This window comes from Dipodomys merriami, unplaced genomic scaffold (genome assembly GCF_024711535.1).
Source record: "Dipodomys merriami isolate MVZ:Mamm:240054 unplaced genomic scaffold, mDipMer1.0.p SCAF_2, whole genome shotgun sequence".
NCBI classification, from domain to species: Eukaryota; Metazoa; Chordata; class Mammalia; order Rodentia; family Heteromyidae; genus Dipodomys; species Dipodomys merriami.
The window spans coordinates 9,077,130-9,104,776 of record NW_027203381.1 but is presented as its reverse complement, the minus strand read 5'-3'; the positions used below and the strand labels follow the sequence as shown (position 1 = coordinate 9,104,776).

Here is a 27,647-nt window from a genome sequence, read left to right as displayed (position 1 = left end):
AGTGATTATATTTCTTATCTAACTTGTTACTCCTTCCCTCATTTCTCTTGATTGCCAGTTTCCACAGATGGGAAAACTTTCAACAGAAAATATTAGGAACACAAATTCCTCTTCCGGTTTTTCAAATTGAGAGGTTATTTGTATTCTAATAATTACATCATTGGCACTAAACTGTAATATCACGTAATAGATTAATTACATAGCTTTTATTACAGCATATATCATTAAGCAAAACTTTGTCTTGTCGACTTCAGACAATTACCAAGCGCTTCCTCCCTAAAGGTGTACTTTGAAACTGGCTTTATTTCCAGTTTTTTAGGTTTTATTCCAATATCATGTTAAACATGTCTTCATGAACATCCATGCAGATTAGAAAATTCGTTTGTGAAATTATTACCCCCCCAAATAATTTCTATAAAATTCATTTACCATAATAATTTATGATTTTATAATAAAAATTTTTGTTATAGAAAAAAAAATTTCCTTTTTTTTCTTATATATTTCACTAGTAAAGCAACCCAGAAAAAGGCAATATACTATTTTGCAGTGTTTGCAGTCTTGACAGAATTTCAACATGTTCTTAAATCCTAAAATAAAAATGTCTGTTAGGGAAATATGAGTAAGCTGTAAGTCATTAGTGACTCATTGCTTTCAGAAGCTGAGTAATTGAGTAATAGGTGCTGTGATTTGTTTTATGAATTATAACTTACATGTAAAATCTACATAAGCTTGCCAACTTAAATATTGTGGAGGGGATAGTTTGTCAGGGAATATTTACATTTGGAAAAAAATGAAAAATTAACAAGCATAAGCAAAAATGAGAAATCTTTTCTGAGTTAAAAGGCTACATCATTACTTGATTATCCCCAAATTTCTATTATGAGATTTTGAACCTACTTTCATATTCCATAAAAATGACAGTTCAATATCCAATTTTCAGTTGCTGGAAAGAGTAAAAATGCAGCTGGCTTCTTTCCTGGAAGATCCTCAGTATCAAGATCAGCACTCTCTGCACACGGAGATCATAAAAACGTTTGGTAGAGTTGGGCCTAACGCAGAACCTAGGTTCCGAGATGAGTGTAAGTTCCCTGTTTCTACCTTTTTTCCTAAATTGTGCTTTCAAAGCCAGAAGCTTCTCAGAATTTGTCATGTGTTAAAGCTTTTCTGTCCTTTTATCTTTCATGTAAAAAAAAAAACTGAGTTGAAGTTATTCTTTGTGAGGTGATCAGTATTGGTTTGAGTTAAGTTTCTTATACTAGCTACCAATTGCTGTAAATCATATAAAAGTAAATCTAGACTTAAAATTATTTTAGAGGCATTTCTTCAAAATACTCTGTATCTAGAAATTTTTGCATGTTTCTAGACATTCTTATGGAAAAATACTCATTTTTCCCTCTAAGCATGTCATTCATCTCATTCATATACTACTTTGTTGTCATTGTCAGCTTGTCAAGCTAAAGGACCTTCATGATTATCTGCAAAAGCATTACTTTTATATAAGCCTCAACCTTATGACAACTAGTTCTTTGGGTATCGTCAGAATATCTAGAATTGTTACTTACAAAGCATATTCATAAACCAGGTTCCAGTTGCTCACACCTGTATCCTAGCTGTCTAGCAGGCTGAGATCTGACAATCGTGGTTCAAAGCCAGCCAGGGCAGAAAAGTCCTGAGACTCTTAACTCCAGTTAACCACCAGAAAACCAGAAATGGTGCTGTGACTCAAAGTGATAAAGCTCTAGCCTTGAGCGAAAAAGCTCAGAAACAGCATCCAGGCCTTGAGTTCCAGCCCCACGACCAACAGAAAAAAAATTTTTAAAAAGCATCTTTGTTGTCACTGTTATTCTTCAACATGCAATTTCACATGTTGTGGAGAAGACTGTAGGTTTAACCTGTGAACTCAGTTTGGTTTCTAGTAAAAAATTTTATTCTCCAGTAGTCCCAATTATTACAGCTTTTAGAGGCAGTTACATTTTTATAAAGAAATTTACATGTAAGAACTATAACACAAGATAAAGATTGTTTATATTTGTTCATTTGTTTTTGACTTTTAAAATTGGGAAATTGGATTACATAAAGTGACATCAGATGTACATTTTCCAAACTAGATTTAGTTTTATTATTCATTGCAATGTGACTGTTTTTCCCAAATCCTAAATCACTTTTTATTTTGTTATACTTCCTTTCCTAGTGAGAAGATACAAGCCTAGGATGGGAATAATCTTTTGAAAGCATCCAGGCTCAAAAGGAAATTTTACAAATTAACATGGCAAATCGTTTTTGGTAAAATAAGTGAGTTTTGAGTTGCATGTTTGAGATAAAATGTAACAATTCCTTTTTTTTTGTTTTCAGTTGTTATACCACATTTGCATAAGTTAGCCTTAGTGAACAACTTACAAATTGTGGATTCTAAAAGACTGGATATTGCTACCCATCTATTTGAAGCCTACAGTGCACTTTCCTGTTGTTGTATCCTTGCTTTGTTACAGTGTGTCTGCCTTTACAATGAACTTACACTTGTGAAAGTTTGAAAAATAGGACCAACATAGTACTGTAGAAATTTGATTTGACTTGCCCCATTCCTGTGCTCACTGTCTCATAATTTTAAAAGATAACTTTAATTTTAAAAGATAACTTTAAGTCCTCTGTGTTCTACAGCTTTTAAAACATAGATGAGTTTCTTAACCTGATTTTATTTATATTAGTCAGGTAAAACTGAATGAGGAATGAAGGGCAGAATGAATTATAGCTGAGTCTTCTGCTAATCAAATTCTAAAGCCATGTATATATCCTGGCATTGGGTTTTTGATGATTGTGTAATTCAGTATCAGTTGGGATACTGAGAAAATTTCTCTTTAAGAACTACAACTCAATAGAAAAGTACTGAGCCAATATGGCTAATCATCTACAGGGATTATTGTATAGATAGAAAACTTAAAGATCATCTAGGCTCATATCAGCCTCTATATTGTAAATGATTAATCTAAGTCTTGAAGGCATTAGTGATGATTTCTGTTTTTAAAAAGTTAAAAATTGACTGGAGCAAAGAAACAAGTTATCCTGTGCATAGTAAAAAAAAAAAAAAAAAAAAAAAAAAAAGAAGGAAGTAGGATGGACAAAGTGAAACTCCAATTTGTGCTTCTTATTAAAAGGCAAAAGAGCTCAAGGAAAAGGAAAGAAAAGGTTGAAAAAAGAATGGAGGGCCAACAAATACTCAACTAGAACTCCTAAAGTCCATGCTAGACAGCATCACGGGAGAATTATGGCAGAAAAGATAATAGAGGTTCTCAGTAAAATAGAGAGAAAAGGCATTTTCAAGATTAATTTTTGGGATTGTACCAGCTTATACTCATAAGCAAGTGAACAAAGAATTTTAAATGAGATTAGTAAATGCGAAATACCACTGACATTTGTTGCCACTTATTTTTTTTCCCTATGAAATGTACCAATGGAAAGATTGTTTTTGTTCAGGAAAACTTAAATGTCTGTCTGTTAGGGAGCAGTTTGTCATTTTGGAATTAGGCAGTCAGAAAATAAGGTGCATTATTGAATGCATTTTATCTTTGGAATCTACTACAAATGATCCACTCATGTTGATGATAGAAGGTACTTTTTTTTATAAAATGGACAGATACTATATTCTAATGATTTTATAATGCCATTCTCCGTGTCCTGCATAAGTTTAACTCCACTAAAAGCAGAAGTTACTATCATTCCTGATTTATCTTGTTGGCTTTTTCAACTCAGAGAAATTAAGAGGAAGCAGAAAGAGGAACTGATATTCTGAATTGGCAAGGAAGAATTCTTCAATGGAGAAGTGACAAGAAAGTAGTAAAGTGCACGAAAGTAGTAAAGGCATGTCAGGGTTTATAAGTGTTTTTATTAGATCCTGCAAACTTTTGTGTTTAAGACTTAAGCAAGAACTCACATATAACCTTTTTTGCATATTAGAAAGTTTCTGAAGGATTATACCTCAAGGAAAAATAGGAATGAGAAAGACAAGTGGTTCCTGAAGAACATAGAAGAACTATATATAGAAGATATCAGATTTTGATATGCACAGGCTCTTACTGAAATTAGTATAATAAAAGGTCATCAGTAGGACAAAAGGGAAGGCCTCCTTAACTGTAGTCTTTGTTCAGACACTGCATTTCTTAGTTTCACATGAGGCAGACCTTGTACTAGAGTCATCATAGTCATTAATAAAACAGCATTACCCAAGTTTGTTGCTATGTCCCGTTTCAGTCTGAGCAGCCAGAACGTGAGCTCCTTTCAGCACTGACATCATATTTTAATAGTGACAGAAGTTTAAATGTATAACATTTGACATTATAGTAATTCAAGAAGTCATGTTGAAAACAAATTTAAAGAACTTAGAGAGGTTTCATTTGGAGAAGAAGTTGGACAAGTAACTGAAAGGCAGTTATGTAGAAGTTAGAAGTAAGGTTACACACTGGCTATGATAAAGAGCAAATACAAGCAGAGGATGGGGCTAGCTTACTAAAAAAAAAAAAAAAACTCTCCTTGTTAGCAGTTAAAGGTCTTCTGACCATCCCACCCTGATCAGAATATTGGAAACATTCTCCAGTATCAAGTAGGACTAAATGATTTCATGGGGCAAGGACCCCAGCTGTGAATAGAAAGAGTAAATTCCCTCTCTTGTACATGCCCATGTTTCATTAGATCAGATTCTTTGCTGATCCAAAGGTCATTCACAATTATATTTTGGTGGTACTTTCCCCATATCTAGAAAACAAACTGTATCATAGGTAGTAGCCCTGTATATTGTATGTATAAAGTGAATTTATAAGTTACTCATTATAGGAGCTTTGTGAGCAATTTTTATATCTGTATTTTCAAGGCAGTAGTTATGTATAACCCAGCTGTTTTTCTTAATGAAATTCCTTATGAAATTTTTAAGGGCTAACTAAACCAGTTTTATGAGGAAACTCATTAACTGGCATATTTCAGTTTTTATATGGTATGATTTTAAATGACTGTATATTTAACTGAGTAACAACTAGAACAAGGGGAATATGGTGCCAGAATGGATGTGACTGAGGGAAGTATTTTCTTTTTTTTTTTTTTCTTTTTTTTGGGGGGGGGTCCGGTCTGGGGCCTGAACTCTGGGCCTGGGCGCTGTCCCTCAGCTCTTCAGTTCAAGGCTAGTGCTCTACCACTTGAGCCACAGCGCCACTTTCGGCTTTTTTTCTTTTTGCTTATGTGGTGCTAAGGAATCAAAACCAGGGCCTCAGGCATGCAAGGCAAGCGCTCTACCACTGAGCCACCTTCCCAGCCCTGGAATTATTTTCTTGAGAAATGTGTGTTTAGCCAGGCACCAGTGTGACTCACACCTGTAATCCTAGCAGCACAGAAGGCTGAGATCTGAGGATCACAGTTCAAAGCCAGTCAGGGCAGGAAAGTCCATGAGACTCTTATTTCCAGTTAGCTATCAGAAAACCCAGAAGTGGTGCTATGACTCAAAGTGGTTGAGCACCAGGAACAGCACATGGACGCCCATGACCGACCAAAAAAAAGAAATATGTATGTTTTCCTGACTGCATAATCAAACCCAAAGATGACCAGGAGCTATAAATAATAGTAAACTTACAGTAGAAGCTCTGCTACTTAATTGAATCAGGACCAATAGAAACTTACGGTAGCTAAAACAAGAAACCTGGAAAATGTTGTATATCTTAGATGACTTGTTTTAACTTTAACTGTTTTAAAATCAGTGTTCAGCTATGGAGTATCTTTCCTGTGAATCAGCAGGTTCTAGATAGAGAACTCTTATATAAACCATAGTGAAGGGTGGCTATCACAGAAAAAGAATTCAGAAACATTTCTGATGCAGGGTATATAATATCTCTACATTTTAATATTTTCCCAATCTTTTTTTTTTTGCCAGTCCTGGGGCTTGAACTCAGGGCCTGGGCACTGTCCCTGAGCTTCTTTTCCTCAAGGCTAGCACTCTACCACTTGAGCCACAGCACCACTTCCAGCTTTTTCTGGGTATGTGGTACTGAGGAATCAAACCCAGAGCCTCATGCACGCTAGGCAAGCGCTCCACCACTAAGCCACCTTCCCAGCCCTTTTCCCAATCTTGTACATATGTATTAATTAAATAGCAGTGTGTTAGGTAATTTGTCTTTATCAGTTTTTTTCATAACTTAAAGGTCATGGAAACATTTTATTATCTTTCATAAATTTGTGACAATGATTTGATTTTCATGTTCATGGTCTAGTAGAATGGCTCATTCATTTAACCCCAGATATAAAGTAGGCAGAAATCAGGAGAGGATCACAATTCAAGGTTAGCCTAAGCAAAATCCCTATCTCAACAACTTAAGTTGAGCATAGTCATTCCTATCTGTAATCCCAACTCTGTGGAAAGCCAGAGGTTAAAAGAGCACAGTCCTTTATGCCCAGGTATAAAGCACAAGACCCTATCTGAAAGTAACGAAAGCACAAAAGGTTGAAGATGTGACTCAAGTGGTAGACTGCTTGGGAGGCCCTGGATTCAGTCCTGGGGCCACTCATATATACACATTTATATCATATAATTATGAAATACTGGGCTGGGAAGGTGGCTCAGTGGTAGACACTTGCCTTGCATGCCTGAGGCCCAGGGTTCGATTCCTAAGCACCACATAAGCAAAACGAAAAAAGCCGGAAGTGGCGCTGTGGCTCAAGTGGTAGAGCCCTAGCCTTGAGCTGAAGAGCTGAGGGACAGCGCCCAGGCCCAGAGTTCAGGTCCCATGACCAGACCCCCCCCCAAAAAAAAAATTATGAAATACTATTTACAACACGAACAGATCTGTGAGAAGTAACATGGTTTACTCTTGAGAAGGCCTGCATAAAGGCAACATTTACTCTGAGTAATGAGCATGCCATACTATCATTTAGAGGGTTCTGCTTTACATGTTGTTTCCTTTCCATTGCACTCCACTCTGCATTGTTTTATATTTCCTTAACAACCTGTCTCAAGTCATTTCAGAAGATTTAATGGTAAATCACTTTTTACCAGGCCTCAGGTGTTTACGGACTGACATGGAACAGCTCTCTCCAGAGCATGAGGTGAGTTACTGGGATTATCAGCACCGTGTGTGTGTGTGTGTGTGTGTGTGTGTGTGTGTGTGTGTGTGTGTGTGTGTGTGTGTGTGTGTGTGTGTGTGTGTGTGTGTGTGTGTGTGTGTGTGTGTGTGTGTGTGTGTGTGTGTGTGTGTGTGTGGTGAGTTAATGGGATTATTAGCAGTATGTGTGTGTGTGTGTGTGTGTGGTGAGTTACTGGGATTATCAGCACTGTGTGTGTGTGTGTGTGTGTGTGTGTGTGTGTGTGTGCATGAGGTGAGTTACTGGGATTATCAGCACCGTGTGTGCGTGTGTGTGTGTGTGTGCGCGCGCGCACGCGCGCGCCTATGTCTCATACACTCATCTGTTCTTCCTGTGAAGCTTGTTTATGATGTACGAGGCTTAATGTTTATAATGATCAAGTTCAATTTCCTCTGTCAATGTATTTACTAGTAGTAATATTCTGAGTGACTTTTGACATTTTTGAGTCAGTTTAATTCTCTATGGTAACACATTCCTTCACTGTATATAATCAGAACTTAGAAGATAATTATCTCTGACAACGTTTATGGATTTAGTTTCTATTTTTCATCTTTCCTCACAACTAATTTCATTCATTTGCCTCCTACTTTATTTAGTTAGCATATTTATTAATATAGTTTTATATTTAATCTTTGGATTTTTAACAAATTTACCTCCTCTGCCTTAGTCCCATTCCTCCCTCCCCACTCTCTTTATTTCTTGTTCTTTATCTTTAAGCTATTTTTCTACCAGCTTTCCTAATACGGTGTTTGACTTCTCTCTTAAATAAAACAAACTTCATCCCAATGCATAGCACATCACCCCTTGCCAACATTTCCACTACTGGCACCACAGCTTGCTCACATGTCTGAAACACTCCATCATCCTCTTTCACTTTTTGCCTACTAGGAACAGCCTGTGTAAATCACATCTCCACCATGGCCTTCTGCAACCCTGTTTAGCATTTTATCCAAAGTCCTTATCCCCTTCTGGTATATGTTACCTATTTCATGTGTTTATTTTATACTTCCATTATTAAAACAAGCTCTACAAAGAAGGGATATTGTTTGTGTTATTTTCCCTATCCTTAGTGTCTAAAAACATTCCTGGCACATAGTAGAAAGATAATAGTAAACATTTCTTCAATGACTTCTATGCCCAAAATATGGACAAAGGATATTCAAGGAGGCCATTCACTTTGAGTGTGACTGCTAGCAATGAGTACTCACTTCAGCCAGGCTCTAGTGGCTCACACCTGTAATCCTAGCTACGCAGGAGGCTGAGATCTAAGGATCATGAAAGCCAGAGCCTTAGCTGGAAAGTCTGTGAGACTCTTATCTCCAACTAACCACCAGAACCAGAAGTGGTGTTGTGGCTCAAGTGGTAGAGCACTAGCCTTGAGCTGAACAGCTCAGGGACATCACTCAGGCCCTGAGTGCTCACCCAGTCTCACTCCAAGAATGTCTTAAATGTCTATACTATCCCTAATTACAATTTAGTAGGCACAGAGCTGTACTTAGTCTGTGGGCATTAAAATAGAGTAATTTGCCTTTTGCAAGTCAAAGGAACATGAACTAGCTCAGTTCTGACTGGGAAAGTGTGTGTGTGTGTGTCTGTCCACGAAGTGTGACAATACTGTATCTATATGTTGAATGTATAGATCTATAAGATCTATATATCTAAGATCTATAGATCTATAAGTATTGTTTTAATGTACAGATTAAGAACAGTCTTGCAGGGCTTGGAAGGTGGTTCAGTGGTAGAATGCTTGCCGTGCATGCACAAGGCCCTGGGTTTGATTCCTCAGCACCACATAAGCAGAAAAAGCCTGATGTGGTGCTATGGCTCAAGTGGTAGAGCGCTAGCTAGCCTTGTGCTGAAGAGCTCAGGCCCCACGACCTACAAAAAAACAGTCTTGTTTTTAACATTAGATGGTAAAGAAAACTAAGGGAGAATGGGAATCAGGTTTAGAAAAGAAAGGCCAGTGAAAGATCAAAATAAATTAAAAATTACATAATTGAGGTTTGGCAGGGAAGTACTAGAGATGAAACCCAGCTCCTCAGGCATGCTAAGCACACACGGTAGCACAGAGCCACACCTGCAGCCCGTGGATTGAGAGATGTGGAAGCTACTTATGTACCTGCTCTAACAGTCTAGTAGGACTCTTCACAAAGCAGCCAGCAAAACATTGAATTCATGATTAAAAAATTGGTTTGGGAATATATTAAAAAATTATCTCAAAATGTGTAAAAATATCAAAGATTTCACTATCATTTTTTCTTCAGGTTATTTTAAGTTCCATGATAAAAGAATGTGAACAGAAAGTAGAAAACAAGACTGTCCAAGAGCCTCAAGGGTAAGACATTTTATTCTTCTTTAAGGCTTCATATGAACCTTAATTTCTTTGAGTTTGGTGTCTCTGGTATAATGTTTCATTGCGTTACTTTACATTGATTTATTATCTGGAAGACATAATTATTTAAGTTAGCTTTTCTCAAATGCTGATCTCCAAAGCATTTCACTAGAAGTATCTTGGGAATTTAAAATCAGGAGGCTGAGATCTGAGGATCACAATTCGAAGGCAACCTGGGCAGAAAAGTGACCATGAGACTCTTGTCTCCAATAAACTACTCAAAAAAGCCAGATGTGATGCTGTGGCTCAAGTGGTAGAGTACTAGCCTTGAGTACAAAGAGGCTTAGGGACAGCACCCAGGTTCTGAGTTCCTGATAGATTCTTTTCAAGTTCTATGTTAATAAAAGTTGTATATATGCCCATTTAAAAAGGTGAAAAACTTCTAAAAAGATTCGGACACAAATGGATTAACGACTCACTAGTCAAAACAGTATCAGGCTGGGAAGGTGGCTCAGTGGTAGAGTGCTTTCCTTGCATGCATGAGGCCCTGGGTTTGATTCCTCAGCACCACATAAGCAGAAAAAGAAAAAAGCCAGAAGTGGCGCTGTGGCTCAAGTGGTAGAGCGCTAGCCTTGAGCTGAAGAGCTGAGGGACAGCGCCCAGACCTAGAGTTCAGGCCTCACGACCGGACCCAAAAAAAAAAACAAAACAAAAAAAACAGTATCTAGAAATTTACAACAGGTTTTAAAATAAAGATTTATTCTATAAAGGATTGTAAATTTAGTGGTATTCTGGCCAAACTAATTAGAATTCAGACATTCAATGAATTGTGAATTTAGTTCAAATTAAATGTGAATTACAGCTGTGGAAGAGGAATATTATTCATTAATAAGGGAGTAATTTCTGAGTGAACTATGTGTGCCCTAAATTCTTAATTGCTTAACCTAGAGCAATTAATTATAAATTGACTCGGATATTAAAAACTCAGAAGTGTTTTCTTTACTGCTGATTACCAGGAATAAATGTTTGTGCCTCTCTGAAATATGAGAACCCTTACTTTTAGCATTTCTGATGACAATTCCATATATACCCACCATTTTAGCCACAGTTGGTTAACACAACAGAAGCACAGTGAAGAAATAAAAGGCTTCCTACCTAAACACAAAAATCCCTAAAACCAACACTAAAACCACAAGTTCTTTTCATTTGCCATACATTAAATTTGAATATTAACTGTTTCTCTCAGTTAACTAGTTATGCTGTAGTTTGACCTGCCTCTTGCTCTTGCTAGACAAGCACTCTACCATTGAGCCATGCTTCTAGCCATCAGAATATTATTTGAAAATGTATGAAATTTTAGAGAAAAAGAGACAATTTATATAGGGAAGTACATATTACATGAAATTTTGTGAATTTACACATAGGAATTTAAAATAGTATCTTTTGTCATAATATATTAATAGTATAAGGAGTTTCATTATGATAATTCCATAATCCCCCTATTTCCTGCTCCCTTAATCCTTCCCCTACATCTCGCCTTTTCAAGCAGTATTTTCTGGGTTGTTTGCAACTTTCTAAGATTTCTTGTTATATATAGACCCTTTTAAAATGCAAAAGAAAATCACTTTATATGTATAATCATGTTTTTCCATGTTACCAAATCTTCAGTTTTTTACTGATTTTAAAATCTCAAATCAAATGAATTCCCTTGTTTTTATCACTGAGCATGAACTTTACTCAACTCACTATTTAATTCCACTTTAAATTGTATCTTGTCCCTCCTATATGCTATATATAGTTATTTCTAAAAGCTAACTATTTTTGAAAACATAAATAATTCCCTAATATCAGCTCTTTGTGTTAATGTAAAATGTCTTTTAGTGGGGCTGGGAATTTGGCTAGCATGCATGAGGCCCTGGGTTCAATTCCTTAGTGCTATAAACAAAAAAAAAATTTTTTTTAATGTCTCTTTCCAGGGATTTTTGTTTGAGAAGTTTTGATTAAAGTATTGATCTGCAGGCAGAAAATATGTGCTTAAATGTTTTGATACCCTATAGTCATTTAGAGTAAAATTCACTGAGCAATTATCAAGGGCTATCTCTCTCTTCCTAGATGAGCTTGAGCCTAGAATAGAGCCTTTTCTCAAGATCTTCACAGCTGAAAGGTGAATGGGAGGTGTTTAAAAGTATAATTAAACAAAAAGACACTAGCCAAAGCCAAAAATAGAAGAAAAGTTTAAAACAATGCTTGTAAATTCCAAGGAAGAAATGTTCAAGGAAGACAGAGAATTGCAGTGCAAAAGACTCAGCACTGTGCACAATGAAACATAGACAGGGGAGTATTTGGAACTCTCAGTACAGCTAGAGCAGCCTGAGAGAGAATAGCAGCAGTAGTTGTGTGAAGATGGGCAGGCGCAGAACTTTGAATGCCACACTGGTTCATCCTCTTAACTGATGAAGTTGGCAGACATCAGAAGACATTACATACTATCTTAAACTTTGTGGACCCGACAGTGTCTGCCCTAAATACTCAACTGAACTTTGCTATGTGATAAGAAAGCACATTGACAGTGAATACACATGGCTGTGTTCCACAGCTTGTTGGACTTGGCCTGTCCCTTGCAGTTTCCTAGCTCTTAGAAACTTTGGTTCTTCAGTTTTAGGGTCCATCAGACTCACCTGGAAACTTCCAGAGACTGAAATTGAGATTTACCAGATGTAGGTTGGGGTCTAAACAGTTGCATTGAGAAGTTGCCAAAGAACGCTGATGTTCCCCGGTGCGGGGAGCACTGGTTGACGAGCACTGCTTTTTAAAGTAGGTGGAGCATGTTGGAAAGTTTTTTGAGGTGTACATGATGAAATAAATACCCTTGTGAGCCTTTATTTTAGGCCTTGTTTTTAATTGGCTTAATCCCAATACATTGTAAATATATTAGCTATTCCTGCTTTCATTTTACAGCTGACACGGAGGTGGGTAACTTGCTCAAAGATCACAAGGCAAAGGGAGCTACAATTCAAATCTAGGCATTGTGGTTTTAAGACTGAGATCTTAACTGTATCATAATGCCTATAAATAGCAGTGGCTATGAGACGTTAATGGATTAGAACTATTTCAGATAGGACCTCATCTTGGCAACAAATTAGGAGTGAAGGACAGTAGAATCTTAGGATCCTAGATCTCTGCTTTGAAAAATGTAAGTGCATGGTGGCTCAATACAACAAAACAGAACTATCAGAACAACTGTTATGAAAAGGAGCATTTAAAATATGACTTAGGTAGTGGTACTGTGGCTCAAGTGGTAGAGCGCTCACCTTGAGCTAAAGAGCTCAGTACAGCACCCAGGCCGAGAGTTCAAGCCCCAGGACCGACAAAAAAAAATAAACACATAAATAAATAATAAATATACTATGACTGAGATTTAAAGACATTAGGATGTGATTAGTAATGAGAATAGTTAGCATGAAGGAAATGGTGGACATCACTTGGATGAGGGATTCTCACGCATCACATAAATCTCTTCGCCAAGCCGTTCTCACTTCAATTTTACTATTCATGCTTCCAGATGTTTCCTTCATTGTCACCGCCCTCCCAGAATATTATTAAAATTTGATCATACATCTCAGATGTGGTCAGACCCATACATCCTCTTTTCCTACATATAAATGAATGTAAATGAATGTCATTTATATCTTTTTCATTGAGTTTTGTACAAAAGGACAATTGTGCTGTAAACCTCAGATATCAAGGAAAAATACTTGGTCTTGAATAGAAGTTTAACAGTGGGTAAGTGGAGGGCTGGGAAGGTGGCTCAGTGGTAGAGTGCTTGCCTTGCAATGCATGAGGCCCTGAGTTTGATTTCCCAGCACCACATAAGCAAAAAGAAAAAAGCCGGAAGTGGTGCTGTGGCTCAAGTGGTAGAGCGCTAGCCTTGAGCTGAAGAGCTGAGGGACAGCACCCAGGCCCAGAGTTCAGGCCCCACAACTGGACCCAAAAAAAAAAAAAACAGTGGGTAAGTGGAGAGCTGAGGGACAGTGCCCAGGCTCAGAGTTCAGGCCCCAATAATGACCAAAAAAAAAGGTTAGCCAGACCCATTTCAACAAAGAATTGGGATACAGTATTGCACACCTGTAATCCCAGTTTACATGGTAGGCATGGATAGGAGGATCTCAGCCTGAGTCTAGCCCTAGCAAAATGCAAAACTTTCTTAGAAATAAAGGGGTTGGAGGTATGGCTCACATGGTAGAATGTGTGCCTAACCATGTGCAAGGCTCTGAGTTCCGCCTCCAACTTCACAGACACACAAAAGTGACTATTTCAGACACTAATCAGACAATGCAAGGAAGCCAGATGCAAAACTATTGGAGGATCTCAGTTTTAAAGTATCCATGATGGAAACAAAAAAAGAACAGCAGAAGGGATGTTTTCATAGAATCAGGTCACAGAACTTGATGACTGGTTTGAAGTAGATGAGGAACTATTATATTACTGTTAGGAAGAGAGGAAATGGCATTTCTAAAGTTGGATGTTTAAAAGAAAAAAAAAAAAAGCCTGAGCTCTTGGCTTTCTTCAGCAACAGTAGTGATGTGGGACTTGCCCCCAGGAAGAGAGGCCTGCTTCAGTACATATTTTAGTGTTGTCAGAATTCAAAAGTTCAAAAGTTAGTTTTGTAATTGGAGAATCAAAAGCCAAACATTATGGAGAGTTTACTTCATGGATAGAGAAACAGCTCCTATTTTGTAGTACCAGAGTCACCTAAGACATGAAGAGAAATAACTAGAAGAGATTTCCATGTTGGGAGTTGTGGTTCTGTGGTGCTCACCTTGAAAGAATCCCACCTAGATTCCCTCGGTGGGGCGTTCACTGCAAGCTGTAGTTGGAGCTTGTGCACCAGCAGCTTGCCAGACATCACCCCTAGTCTGTTCAGACACATCTAATTGGTCCTCGGGCTACTCTCCAGTGGAGAGTGCAAGCTTGCTCACAGGTTAGCATACTGAACCAGTGAGATCAGAAGCATCTTGACCAAAACCACAAAGGCAGTAAACTGGGTTTCCTGAGTCTATTGTAGGACAGTTGTGAGACCACTAAGAAATCGTGCTTGATCAGTATTCTCTTTTCTGTTCAGTAGTGTATAAAATTTGCATGTTTAGTGTCCTTTGGCTCTGTTTACTTCATGTACACCAGGTTGGTAAAACTCAGGAAATTTGAAAATTATTGATTAAAATGAATAGAACTGGTCATTGAGGACATGTTTACTTCACAAAAGGATGAGATTCGGGCTGGGAATGTGGCTTAGTGGTAGAGTGCTTGCCTAGCATGCATGAAGCCCTGGGTTCAATTCCTCAGTACCACATACACAGAAAAAAATTGAAGTGGCACTGTGGCTCAAGTGGTAGAGTCCTAGCCTTGAGCAAAAGAAACTCAGGGACAGTGCTCAGGCCCTGAATTCAAGCTTTAGGAGTAGTGGGAAAAGAAAAAAAAAATGAGATTCCTGTCAGCACTGTCCAAACCTGGGTGGTTTAGTATGCTCATAATGGAGAAACAGATTGACTGTGGGAGCTAAATGAAGTGCTGCCATTAAAAGATCACACACTAAACCTAGCAGCCTACTCTAATGTGTGTAGCACTGTGCTAAGCACTTTCCACTTGTGTAGTCCTGCCAGCTCTATAGGGAAGGGCTCCAGGCCACACAGCTAGTAAACAAAGCCAAGAGCCTGTCCTATCACAGACTAGGTCTTAAGCACTCTTGTGTCCTTCAGATTAATACAATATATATGAAAGTATATGGCCTCATAGGGTCTGTGAAAACTCCCCTGGTAAATACTAGTTTCCCTTTTGTGATGCTCATTGAGAATATTAATGATGTATTGCTGGAGAAATGAAAAAATGGTTTTGGCTTTTGGTTGCTTTTCATGACTTACATTTCTTTCCCAGCTCGATGTCGATTGCTGCCAGCTTAGTAAGCGAAGACACGAAGACCAAATTTTTGAACAAAATGGGCCAGTTGACAACATCAGGTGCCATGTTGGCCAACGTGTTTCAGAGAAAGAAGTAGAAGAAGAAAAGAAGCCCCTGATAAACACTAAGATGGACCTCGAGCAGACCAGTTCCTTGTACTTGAAGTACTTGCCTTTTTTATTTCTCAGTTTTATGTTACTGCATTATAATTTTATCCTAACCTCCAAAGATATTTGCACTGCTTTTGATTATTGCTGTATTATCTGTTGATTTGGGGATTACAACTATGGTATTAGAAGATTGATTTGATGGTCTGTACCAAGTCCCTCTTCTATGTTCTTATATTTGAAAATTGTTTTATGTATATATATGTATATGTACATATATATACATAGTAGAGGGTTTTTGTTTTTGTTTTTTGTCTTTTATTTTTGGATGGAATATTAGCAAATATCTATTATACTCTAAGCTGTTACAATGGTACTTAAAATAATGTAAATTGAAGTCATTGTTATAAAGTAATAAAAGTGGAGATTACATAAGTATTTAAATTATGGAAGAATAATGTCGACTTTTTATTGTTTCTTAACTGACTAGAAAGAGCCACCAGCATTACTCTGTGCCTTTTGGACTTGAGCGTGTGAGTTCTGTAGGGATTGCGTGCATTCCATTCACACAGTATTTCCTTAGGCTGCTGTGATGAACTTGAATTCCAAATCCTACAGTAATTAGATAATGAAACGTCCAACATTTCCGAGCTCTCATGAATATTCTTTAAGTGCTATTTAAACCTCCCCAACACTTACATGCGTATAATGGACTTAGCTGAAGAAAGACTGCACTGAAGCACCGGGGAGTAGTTATCCAAGGTGAATTCTAGTAGTTTCAATTGCTCAAAAATAAATGTAACTAAGAAGAGCTAATAATTGTGTTTTCCCCCAAAATTGAAATGCAGAAGAAAATGTGGTTTAAATCTAAAATTTAACACTTATGCAAAACATTTTACTTAAGAGGTTTTCTGGTGATTTTAATTTTACTTTTCCATCCTGTGTGTTACAGAGAAGTACTGCGAAGTTAAGGACATTTTGGGGCTGCTTTTTTCCCTCTGAACTGAAAGCGACATTAACTAAATTATTATTGGTTAGTTGCTACCTTATCCCTTAAAGTCAGTGACTATTCTTGTGTTTGGTATATTTCTGTAGCCAAAAGTTAATGTACAGTTCCACTGGGATTTGATGGCTTTCATACAGTAATACAACTTAAAGTAGAAAGGAGTGCTGGACATTGGGGTGCTTGGTTTGAGGGATTAATGTGAGGCCTTTTTGAAAAATGAATATTTTGATAAAGAGAATTCTCATTTGAGCACAGTTGATACATACAGGGATTCTCCTACTTGTATAAACCGGTTTAGTACACTTGGAATATAGTTGGATTACATTCACTTCCTGGGAAAGCTAGGTTACCACACATTCAAGCTTAGAAAATGATTTGCCATAGGCAAAGCCATTTTAAAAGTTTATTCTGAAACTTATTTCTTTTACCTACCGTGAAATGATTGTTGACTAACTGGTCTTTCTGAAAACTGTTGGATTCTAGGCATTCCTGAGAAGTTGAAAGTGGCTACCTTTCATGTCAAAAATGTTGATCTATTATAAATAAAATGTTTTTGCATACTTGTTTTTGTTTTGTTTGTGTCATGTGTTTTGGTTTGAAACACAATCAAAAGTAACAAAACATATATTCATGAAGATATACTAATATTTTAGAAATACAATCCAAATAAATAGCTTACTTTGACATAATCATTATGATTTAACATGATTTTTTAGTAAAATGTGAACTCTTTACAGAGAAGACAATCATTTTTTCCAAGTACATTCTTCTGAAACAGCATAAAACTCCCATGGTCATTCCTTTTAATTGAGTGTAATTTACAAGTTTTCAACCTAATGAAAAGCTAATTTGAAATTATATCTGTATTTTCAAAGCAATTAATTTTTCAGAATTCCAGTGGTGCTTTAATTATCAATTTAGCTGAATTCCCTCAAGTTTAATGCTTGAGTAGAAGCAACTCTACCTCTCTTACATAGGTTTCTGACCTTTATCCTTCATCCCTTTTCAAAGATAAGGTTTGTTTTCTTTTGTTTTTAGCTAAATAGTAAATTAGCATTCAGCCTGAATGAAATTGCAAGTCAAGCCGGGCGCTGGTGGCTCACGCCTGTAATCCTAGCTACTCAGGAGGCTGAGATCTGAGGATCGCGGTTCAAAGCCAGCCCGGGCAGGAAAGACCGTGAGACTCCTATCTCCAATAAATCACCAGAAAACCGGAAGTGGCGCTGTAGCTCAAGTGGTAGAGCTCTCGCCGTGAGCTGAAGAGCTGAGGGACAGCGCCCAGGCCCAGAATTCAAGACCCACGACCGACAAAAAAAAAAAAAAAGAAAGAAATTGCAAGTCATTGAAGCCAAGTCATGATCTTTTCTTGTTCTAATTTTCCACCAGTATCTCTACTATAATTCTAGTGGAGGACACAAGTCTATATTTTTTTCTTACAAAAACAATGCAGGTTTAAATTAGTCTCTGATAAAGTTTGGGGAGGTGCAGCCATTATTATTGTCTTTTCTATGACTCCATTTTTTCAGACAACCTATTTGGACTCTAATTTGATCTTTAAGGGCATAATTAAATACCACCTTTGTGTTAAAACTGCAGTAACTAACTACAGCTAACATTTTGTGCTGGTTACCATTTACTGTTGTTTGGATACAGAATGTGTGTTTGAATAGTTTTGTAAATGACAGTTCTAGTTTCTGATTCTCCAAATTGACCAAGTAACAAAACTATGTTGGATATCTCTTACACACAAATTATGCCGTTAATTTAGCCTTTCATCTGAATAGACTTGTTTGAAAGTTCCAGCATAACTTTACAGAAGACTTGTTTTCTTACAATGTTATCTCAGTATATTTAGAAGTAACAGGCAATACTGTACCACTGAAAAATAATAAATAGATCTGGAAAGTATCTGCATATTAGCAAAATAATTGTTTTAGTCCATTTTTATACCACATACAGATATATTCTCTGTGCATTTTGTTGCTGAATTGGCATTTGGATTATAATTTTAGAGTGGCATATTTCATCATTCATGTTTCCTGTTCAGGACCAACTACAGGAAATTGGTTGGTTGCTTGGTTGGTTGTTATATACCCTGAGCTGGCCTTGAATTTGCAATTCTCCTGCCTTTGCCTTCCAAGAGCTGTGATTATAAGCATGTGCCACTACCTCAAGCCAGGAAACTGTTTAGATTCTTGTTTCCTGGCTGGCTTTATTTGCATGTTTAAGAAAAAAATCTTAAAATAAGAATTCCTATAAGACCACACCAGTCATACATCATAGTTAATGTGAACTTAACACAAAAAACCTAATTATGTTTTTATAATATATAGTATTTCTTTCCATTTTGAATTGTGAAGAATGTAAATTATTTGCCTTTCTCCAGAGAAGAAGAAATCTGAAGAATTATGTCCAAAGTTTATCTACACAAAGTACTGTTACTAACATCCTTATTTTAAAAACTAATCCATTTTATGCAGTTTTTTTTTTTTGGCATGTCTTTGTCTGTGTCTGGAAATGCTAGTTCAAGCAAAGCCAACCCAGGAAGGAAAGTTCATGAGACTCTTATCTCCAGTTAGCCACCAAAAACACCAGAAGTGATGGTGTGACTCGAGTGGTAGAGAGCTATCCTTGAGCAATAAAGCTAAGGGACAACCCCTAGCTAGTTCAAGCCCCAGAACCAACCCCCGCACGTGCACACATACCAGGACCAACCCCCGCACATGGGCGCATATCCGTACACACACACACACAAAAAAAAAAACTTGAATTAAGTACAGTAATCAGCTTGGAAAAATTAGAATTCATAATTCAAGCTTCTTGCTGAAACTATAATGTCTCCCTATCTTCAAAAGTAAATGCTAAACATACCAAACTTGGAGGGTGTTTTGTTTGCTATACTACTAAAACCCTCCCAGTATTGTAAGTATTGTCAAGAAATCATGGGAAAATGACAGCAGACTTGAGATGGCAGATGTCATGATTTTACAGAATGCAGATTTAGTTTCAGTCTAAACAATGCCTCTCACTAAGTTAGCCTTTTCTTACCAAACTAAGTAACCCCCCCCCATAACTATTTCATACCACCTGCCTTCTCATGAGTAGCTTTATCAGTATCAGGTGGTACTAGGTTTGAACTGAGGACCTTGTGCTTGCTAGGCAAATGTTCTCCCACTGAGTTCTCATGATGCCAGTTCTTATTGCTATACTAATTTTTTCAGAAAGGACCTGGAGTTTTGCTCTGAGCTGATTTTAGATTGCAGCCCTCCCAGACTACAGCTCCCAAGTAGCTGGAATTATAGGTATACACCTTCATGCTTGGCTTGTTCTCATTAATTTTGTGCCTGGGTTAGCTACAAACCACAATCCTACCTCTGCTCTGGGATGACAGGCATGAGGGCACCATACCTTTCCTTCATTCTCTTGTCTGTCCTGGTAGGTTCTCAGTAATTGGAGAATTAGTGAATTGCTGAGCTTGATATCATTTCTGTACAAAAGTACCAGTTAAAAGGAATGGTTTACAATCAAGATTAAAGGTCCCCCAAAGCAGTATATTTGCTAAGAAAGATTGCATGTCAAACCTAATGACTTGATAATGCCATTCTGTGTTGACAGGAGAATGGTATAATATTTTGCATCTTGACCTCAGCAAAGTATTTGATTGTTGCTTATAATATCCTTAATTATATTCCAGTTTGAACATATGAGCTTAATAAAAGAGCAAGCTAAAATTTAAAAAATAATAAGAGCAAGCCGAGTGCCAGTGGCTCACGCCTGTAATCCCAGCTACTTGGGAGGTTGAGATCTGAAGATCACAGTTCAAAGCCAGCAGGGGTAGAAAAGTCCATGCGACTCTTATCCCCAACTACCCAGCAAAAAGCCAGAAGTGAAGATGTGGCTCAAGTAATAGAGTGCCATCCTTGAGCAAGAATGCCAAGCAAAAGTGTGAGCCATCGCTAAGATTGAGTTCCTTCATAGGACATGTGCCAGTCATGTGTCCCCTGCTGCATCACTCCATGGGAAGAGGAATTGAGGAGACTGAAGAAAATGTTCACAATAAGCTGGTTAGTGCTATTTTCTTGAATAACCAACTCCTTTTTCACTGTTTTAGAGAGAGGCCTGTACTTTATGCTACCAGCCATGGCCAACTTGTTAGCAAGCAAGCTAACTACCTTTTGTAGTTTTTCATAGCAAGTTAGCACTTATTAGCAAGCTCTGCTGATACTGAAGCCAACGAGAAATTTCTCTCATGAGTTCTCATAGTAACCTTTAAGTCATCTCAATCTACTTTGTCCCTGAGAATGTTAATGTGATCTATTCTCAACCCAACTGCCTATAAAAAAAAACAAAATGTCTTCCTTAAGGAAAGAAATCATAATCCGAGCCTTAATCCAAGTTTTTGTCTTAAAATCTGCAATCAATTGGAGAATTACCACTTTTGGAGAGAAGATCAATTAACTATACACTACTAGGGAAGAAAAAGGTCAACTAACAGAAGGATCATGCACAAACTTTATTTTAATACACAACCAAGAAAAAATGTTGTCTCTAAAGCAAAAGATAGAAACCACAATGTTTTCCTACTGTGTTGGGGGTATCATGAGCTGATAATGAATTTGACTTACTCTGCATCAACACTGGTTTCCTGGTGGCTTCTATTTAATGGGTTTTATAGTAGATACATGAAGAAGAGCAAAACATTACAGTGTCAGTAATTAAGAACTCTTCACTGTAACAATTTGTAAAGTCTTACATTTACTTAATAAATTCATCTTTTATATATTCTCTGAGTTCTGTACCTGGTAGCAGGTATTTTTAATATCACCACCTGAAAAACATTCATAAACTGATCACTTCTTATTCTTGAGACTTTCATAACCGTTTCATTTACAAGATTGCACCTGTATTTTGATCTTAAATTAAGACCAGCTCAGATGGAATACAAGACTTGCAAGCCATCCACCAGGAACAAAAATGATAACCACATTCTTATTTTACCTTTTTAATTTGGAAAGCTAGAGTTTATACAGAGTGGGGATTTCCAGGGTGTGGTGAACTGTCCCTAAATCCTTTTCAGTATAAACCTGTGATGCTGAATGGGCGTACTATGCTTCATTTCATCCCAGCAGAAAGAGGATTCATTGTCAGCTCATTACTTCTTTAAAAAAAAAAAAAAAGAAAGAAAGAAAGAAAACATTTAACTTTAATAAATATTAAGCATTGGTTGTTTAAAATACACTTGTATGCTTATTATACTTAACTAAAATTTGTGTAGGCACTTATAAATGTCTTTTATTTATGTACTTGAGGGGGGTGCCAACACTAGGGCCTGAATTTAGGGCCTTGGCACTATCCCTTAGCTTTTTCACTCAAGGCTGGCACTCTACCACTTTAGACACAGCTCCACATTTCAGCTTTTTTTTTTTTTCATTCTTTTTTGGTTGATTAATTGTAGATAAGAATCTCATGGTATTCCCTGACTGGGCTGGCTTCAAACCTCAATCCTCAGATCTCAGCCTCCTGAGGAGGTAGGAGTACAGGCGTGAGTCCCCACCACCCTGTTTAAATGCCTTTTAAAGCACACGTAACATCACAAATAGCTTCTGTAAATGATGCGTAACTACTTTAGCTATCATTGTAAGCCGTCTTCGGTTAATATAGAAAAACATTAGTGACAGTTATTTTTCTGAATTGCGATCAATAGGAAAACAACACCCTTGGCTCATTTTAATAGATTTTATTAACAAACGCGGGCTGGGTGCAGTAACTTAATCCCAGCTCCACAGGATTGCATTGGTAGGATGGCAGTCAAGCCAGCCTGGGCAAAAACATGAGAACTTATATGAAAAAAGGGGGGTGAGGGCTGGGGTGTAGCTCAAGTGGTAGAGTGCCTACTTTAGGAAGCAGTTTTGATTCCAGTAACATCAAAAATGGTCATCTAAATTCATGTCTATAAAATATTTGAGTTCAGTGGTAGTTCTGTGAAGATAGAAATACAGCCTTGGAACTTAATATTTAAATGTGCTAAATGGTGGGTGTAGTGTGCTGACATGAGTCTTCTGTTCAAGAGTGCTTCCGAACCGATGCGCTCACCTCTGGGGCTTTCCAAGCAGAAGTTTTAAATCCCCCTAATCTTCTTTGAAAATAGAAAAGGGTAAGGTTGGAAATGTGCCAGGAGTAACTTACTACTTCTCATGAAGTGCCACAGTGAAAGTACCTTCTCCCACAAACCAGTTCCTTTTACCAAATCAATCTCATCCAGCTTTTCTCTTCCCAGAAAGCCTGTCTCCCCATTCAAGGCAGCATAGGCCAAATAACTGAATTTTACCTCATCCATCCTCATGACCATCCTAATGCTTTCTTCGCTTGGAATTCTTAACCTCTGCTTACCAAGTTTGGTGGTGGTGGTGGTGGTCATGGGGCTTGAACTCTGGGCCTGGGCACTGCCTCTGAGCTCATCTACGCAAGGCTGGCAGTCTACCACTTGAGTGACAGCATCACTTCCAGTTTTCTGTTGGGTTTTTTTGGAGTCTCATAGACTTTCTTGCCCGGGCTGGCTTTGAACCATGATCCTCAGATTCAGCCTCCTGAGTAGGTGGGATTACAGGCGTGAGCCACCATCATCACCTGGCTACTTACCAAATTTATAGTTCTGTTAGCTAGAAATGCAAAAGTACTTTTCCTCAGTGTAAATACAATGGCCCCTCACTTAACAATGGTTAGCCTAGCTCTTTTTTTGGTTTTTTGTTTTTGTTTTTTAGTTGGAGTGGGCATGCTGGAGGTTGAATTCAGTCAGAGCCTCCTGCTAGTTAGGCAAGTGCTCTACCTCAGAGCCATGCCTCCAGTGCTTTTTTGCACTGTTTTTTTTTTAATTAGCATATATTAGTTGTGCTGGGGAGATTTCCTTATGCCATTTCTACACATGGATACAGTGCATCCCAGTCAGCAAACCCTCCTGTATGCCTCCATCCTACTCCCCCTTCTGGAAACAGTTTCAGCATTCTGTCTTTATACATGGAGATGAGCTACAGTGACCATGCTCATCCACATTCTCCCTTAGCGCTCCCTGCGCCAGCCGCCACACTCCCCACCCAAGCGTGTTCTACTTTCCTGTCATTTATTTCATGTTTATTTTTGTTTTTAGTGCGTATTAATTGCACCGAGGAGTTTTACTATACTATTTTTCATATGAGCTATATTGTGTTTTGTCAGAATAACCTCTATTGCTTTCTCTCCCTGATCAGGTCCTGCTTTTTGCCAATCATATGTTTAAACCACAACCTGCCTATTATACACTCTCTTTATAGCTGGGATGGGCAGCAGTGCCACCGTGCCCAGGCTCTTCCATTAAGATGGAGTCTCTTGAACTTTCTTGGCTGGGGGGGTGGGGGGGGAGTGGGGGACCTAGGCTGGAAGGAACCTCAATCAGCTTCCCAGGTAGCTATGATTACAGGTGTGAGGCCACCAGCACCCAACTGACTGACAACATTTCAACTTTACCCTGGTGCGATTGTGATCAGTAGGCCTCCATGGAAGCCATACTTAAACTTTGATCTTTTTTCCAGCTAGAAAGACATGACACAATCTTCTCAATGCAGTGCAGGAGCTGAGCCACCTCAGCCAGGAGACAAGAGGGAAAACACTGTGATGCTGTTAAACTAGAAGTATTAAATCCAATTTTGACTTATGATGGGTGATTGTAATGTGATCACACTGTAAATCAGGAGATACTTGCAATTTAAAAGCAAGAAATAAAATAATAATTTATCTTCTGCAAGTCATCTGATGCTAAAAAAATTCAATGCTTAGTGAAGCAGGACTGGAATTCCAACAAAAGGCAGCCAGGATTTGAATACCAGCTCTGCAATTCATTGGCAAATGACTCCAAATAAATTCTTTTTAAAATATGTTTTTAATTGTAAAAATACTGTACAGAGTGGTTACAGTTACATGAGCAAGGTAATGAGTACATTTCCTATCAAGCATTGTTACCTCCTCCTTTGTTTTTCCCCTACCATCCCTTCCCTCCCACCTCTACAACTGCACTACCCCCTGCCACGCTCCTCTCCCTCCCTGCCTAAATTGTAAAGTTTGTTTTTCAATATAGTGTCTTGCACATCTCATTGTTACAATGGGTCAACCTGTATATCCCTCTTTAAGCATTTTGTTTTTTCCCTTCCCCTCCCCAAGTTAGAGAAGTGTATATACAAGATGCAGGACACCAACATCAAATGCAGTGAAAACAGGGGTTATACTGTGGGGGAGGAACATACAAAGAAACAAAAAAAAAATCACATAGATTATAAATACATTAGAAACTATAGAAAGAAAGAACAAAAACACTTGTGTCCCTGAGGTTCATTTCGCTTAACATCATCTTATCTGGTCATATGTACATAGCTTTTGACTTTTTCTGCTTGTCCCAAACATATACTAGTACTGAAAATAAGGGAAACCATAGGGCCTATGTTTCTTTGGGCCTGGATTACTTCACTTAATATTGTTTTTTCTAAGTCTTTCCATTTCCTAACAAATGGAGCAATGTCGTTCTTCTGATGGAGGCATAGAATTCATATGTGTGTGTGTCACATTTTCTTGATCCATTCATCAACTGAGGGGCATCTGGGTTGGTTCCATATCTTAGCTATGGTGAATAATACTGCAGTAAACATAGTCATGCTGGTAGCTTTAGTGTGGTCTTGTTTGTGATCATTTGGGTAAATGCCCAAAGGTGGGATTGCTGGGTCATAGGGGAGCTCTATGTGACTCCAGATAAATTCTTAACCCCTGTGTCGCTGTCTTCTTTAGCTGTAAAGTAAGAGTACTAATAGTATTTCTCACGAGGCTTTTGTGATGATTAAATGTGAGTCAAGTGTAGCATGCTATTATTCTTTCCAGAAACTTCCTTTTTTATATAAATAAAAGCACATTTATGGTTGTTCACTAACATAGGATGGACGATATTGCTCTGGAACTTCTCTAATCTATGGACATTATTCCAAAATGTCATAATTTTCTTAAGTAGTTGCTGTGTATTCTGTTTCAACCATTTCTCTTTTAAATGATCATTCATACACTTTTCTTTTCCTGGGTTTATAAAAGTGCTACAGTAACTTCCTCGTGCCTCTTATGTATTAATATGTTAAAATTCTGAGATATGGAATTACTTCCTTAAAGAATATTTACATTTTTAACTTTCTATGCCAGTGCTCTCAAATTACTTTCCAAAAAGCAGCTGGGAAATGCATCCATCAAGCTGCACAATAGAGAGGTTAAAGTTCTGTAGGCAAGATAAACATGATGGCTCAAGCCTGTCATCTCAGCATTTGGGAGGCTGAGTAGGAAAATTATGAGTTTAAAGCATACAAGAGATGTATAAAATAAGCTAGAATCCTTTTAAAAATCCAAAAATAAAAAAAAAAGAAGGGCAGGGAGAAAGAAACTAATCGGAAAAAAAAGCACAAAATGATTTTTTAAATGTCCCTATATCCCATTAAACCTGAGTGATCTACAAAATGATAACATGAAAATGAAAGACACAATTACACACTGTCATTTTACAACAGACATAAACTGGAGACGCAATCAGCTATATCACCTAAGTGCTATTCACAGGCTCTACCGTGGTGACTTGGCTCTACCATGAACAACGAAGAAGACTTCAGATTCTACAGATCAACAGCTCAGTGCTGAGAAAATAGGTCAAATCATCAAGATACAGTTGTACATTCCCCTGCTTTCATCCGTTTGGCAAGCATGAAAAAGAAAACTCGGTAGAAAGGAAAACTAGAACAAATGGAGCCATGGTCAGAAGTGTCACAACAAGCAGAAGGTTAGGAAGACAGGCCACGGGCAGGTGTTACTGAAAACCCGCAGCACCGCACCAGATCCTTTGGGTGTGGCTGGGGGGGACTGGACAACTCTGTCGAACTCCTAGCCTCTGGGGCCCTGCAAGTCCCAAATCCAGTCAGGAGAGAGGCGAAGCTCGGCCCTAGACGGGAGCCCCTGGCGCGCACTCCTCTGCGACCCAATCAGTCCCCCGTTCACGCGCACATCTTCGCGGGGTGTCAGGCCAGGACTCTGCTCAAGGCCATGGTGAGGACTGGGGGGGACGGGGGGCCTTTGCCCCGACTGCCTGGCCAGCCTCTGTTCTCACTGGAACACACAGAAGGCGAGCGGACAGTTGGGGTTTTCAAAGAAATGCAAAACAAAATAGTGCTGTCGACCTTCCTCTACGGGGCTGCGTACCCCGGGGAGCAGGGCCGCGAGTGCGTCCGCACGGGTCGAGCCCGCGGGGCCGCCAGCCCCGAAAGCCGCGGGAAGCTGGGCCGCAGGCCGCGGGAAGGAGGCTCCCCGAGCCTCGGCGGGCGGACAGGTGTGCGTGCGTGCGTGTGCGTGCGTGTGTGTGTGTGTGTGTAGGCCACCAGGAGGGGAAGCCCGGCGCTGTGTCGCGGGGGTCGGGATGTCGTGTGGGTCCCATTGGATCCCATGGGATCCCTTGGATGTGGTCGCTCACGTGGCTCCACTTGCAGAAGTCCGGGAGGGTCTGGGCGCCCGGGGCAGGAGCCAGCCCGCAGGCCTGCGGCGCAGAGCGGCCGGACGGGGGGGGGGGGGGGGAGGGTGGCGGCCCGCGCGCCCGCCCGCGGGGGGATCGGCGCCCGGGACGCCCTCCCAGCCGGGCACCGCCTGGCGGGCGCGGCCGCAGGGGGCGCCGAGCGGGCGTCAGGTGCGGGGCGGAGCCGGGCCGGAGGGGCGGGGCAGGACGGGCAGCGGAGGGCGGCGGCTCCGACCCGGCCACCCGGGCCGCAGAGGAGGCGGCGTCCTGCCCGCCCGCCCGCACCGCGCCATGGCCCCGCGCGCCCGGCGGCGGCCCCGGCTGCCCGCGCTGCTGGCGCTCGGCGCGCTGCTCGCCCGGCTGCAGGTAAGGAGCGCGCCCCGCCAGGCCGGCACCCGGGGGACGGGCGCGGGCGCCGCGCTGTCCCGGCCCCTCCGCCTCCCGACGCGACACCTGGGGCTTCCTGACCGCGTCGGGTGGAGGGGGGGGAAGGCAGGGGAGAACGTCGGGGTACGGCAGGGATCTGTGGGCGCCACACGAGTCCTTTCTCCCCCTTGGATGGCACCGTTTATTCCCCAA

At 39.4% G+C, this 27,647-nt stretch overlaps 2 protein-coding genes across 6 annotated transcripts in view; both read left to right on the top strand.

Annotated features, from left to right (window-relative positions):
• Positions 1–17,073, top strand: part of Relch (RAB11 binding and LisH domain, coiled-coil and HEAT repeat containing) — an 89,362-nt gene extending 72,289 nt beyond the window's left edge. For 4 of the 5 annotated variants that reach the window (XM_070029000.1, XM_070029002.1, XM_070029001.1 and 1 more), the window contains 5 exons: positions 941–1,079; positions 2,353–2,469; positions 6,989–7,077; positions 9,378–9,448; positions 15,377–17,073. In XM_070029000.1, coding sequence (XP_069885101.1) covers positions 941–1,079; positions 2,353–2,469; positions 6,989–7,077; positions 9,378–9,448; positions 15,377–15,497 — 537 coding nt within the window. In that variant the 3' untranslated portion in view covers positions 15,498–17,073. Of the gene's footprint in view, positions 1–940; positions 1,080–2,191; positions 2,327–2,352; positions 2,470–6,988; positions 7,078–9,377; positions 9,449–15,376 lie in introns of those variants that run through there. The other variant, XM_070029005.1, reaches the window with a different exon arrangement.
• A 10,286-nt stretch (positions 17,074–27,359) lies between these two features.
• Positions 27,360–27,647, top strand: part of Tnfrsf11a (TNF receptor superfamily member 11a) — a 50,477-nt gene continuing 50,189 nt past the window's right edge. Inside the window, exon 1 of the mRNA XM_070028840.1 lies at positions 27,360–27,434. Within this exon, the coding sequence (XP_069884941.1) occupies positions 27,360–27,434 (75 nt within the window). The remainder of the gene's footprint in view (positions 27,435–27,647) is intronic.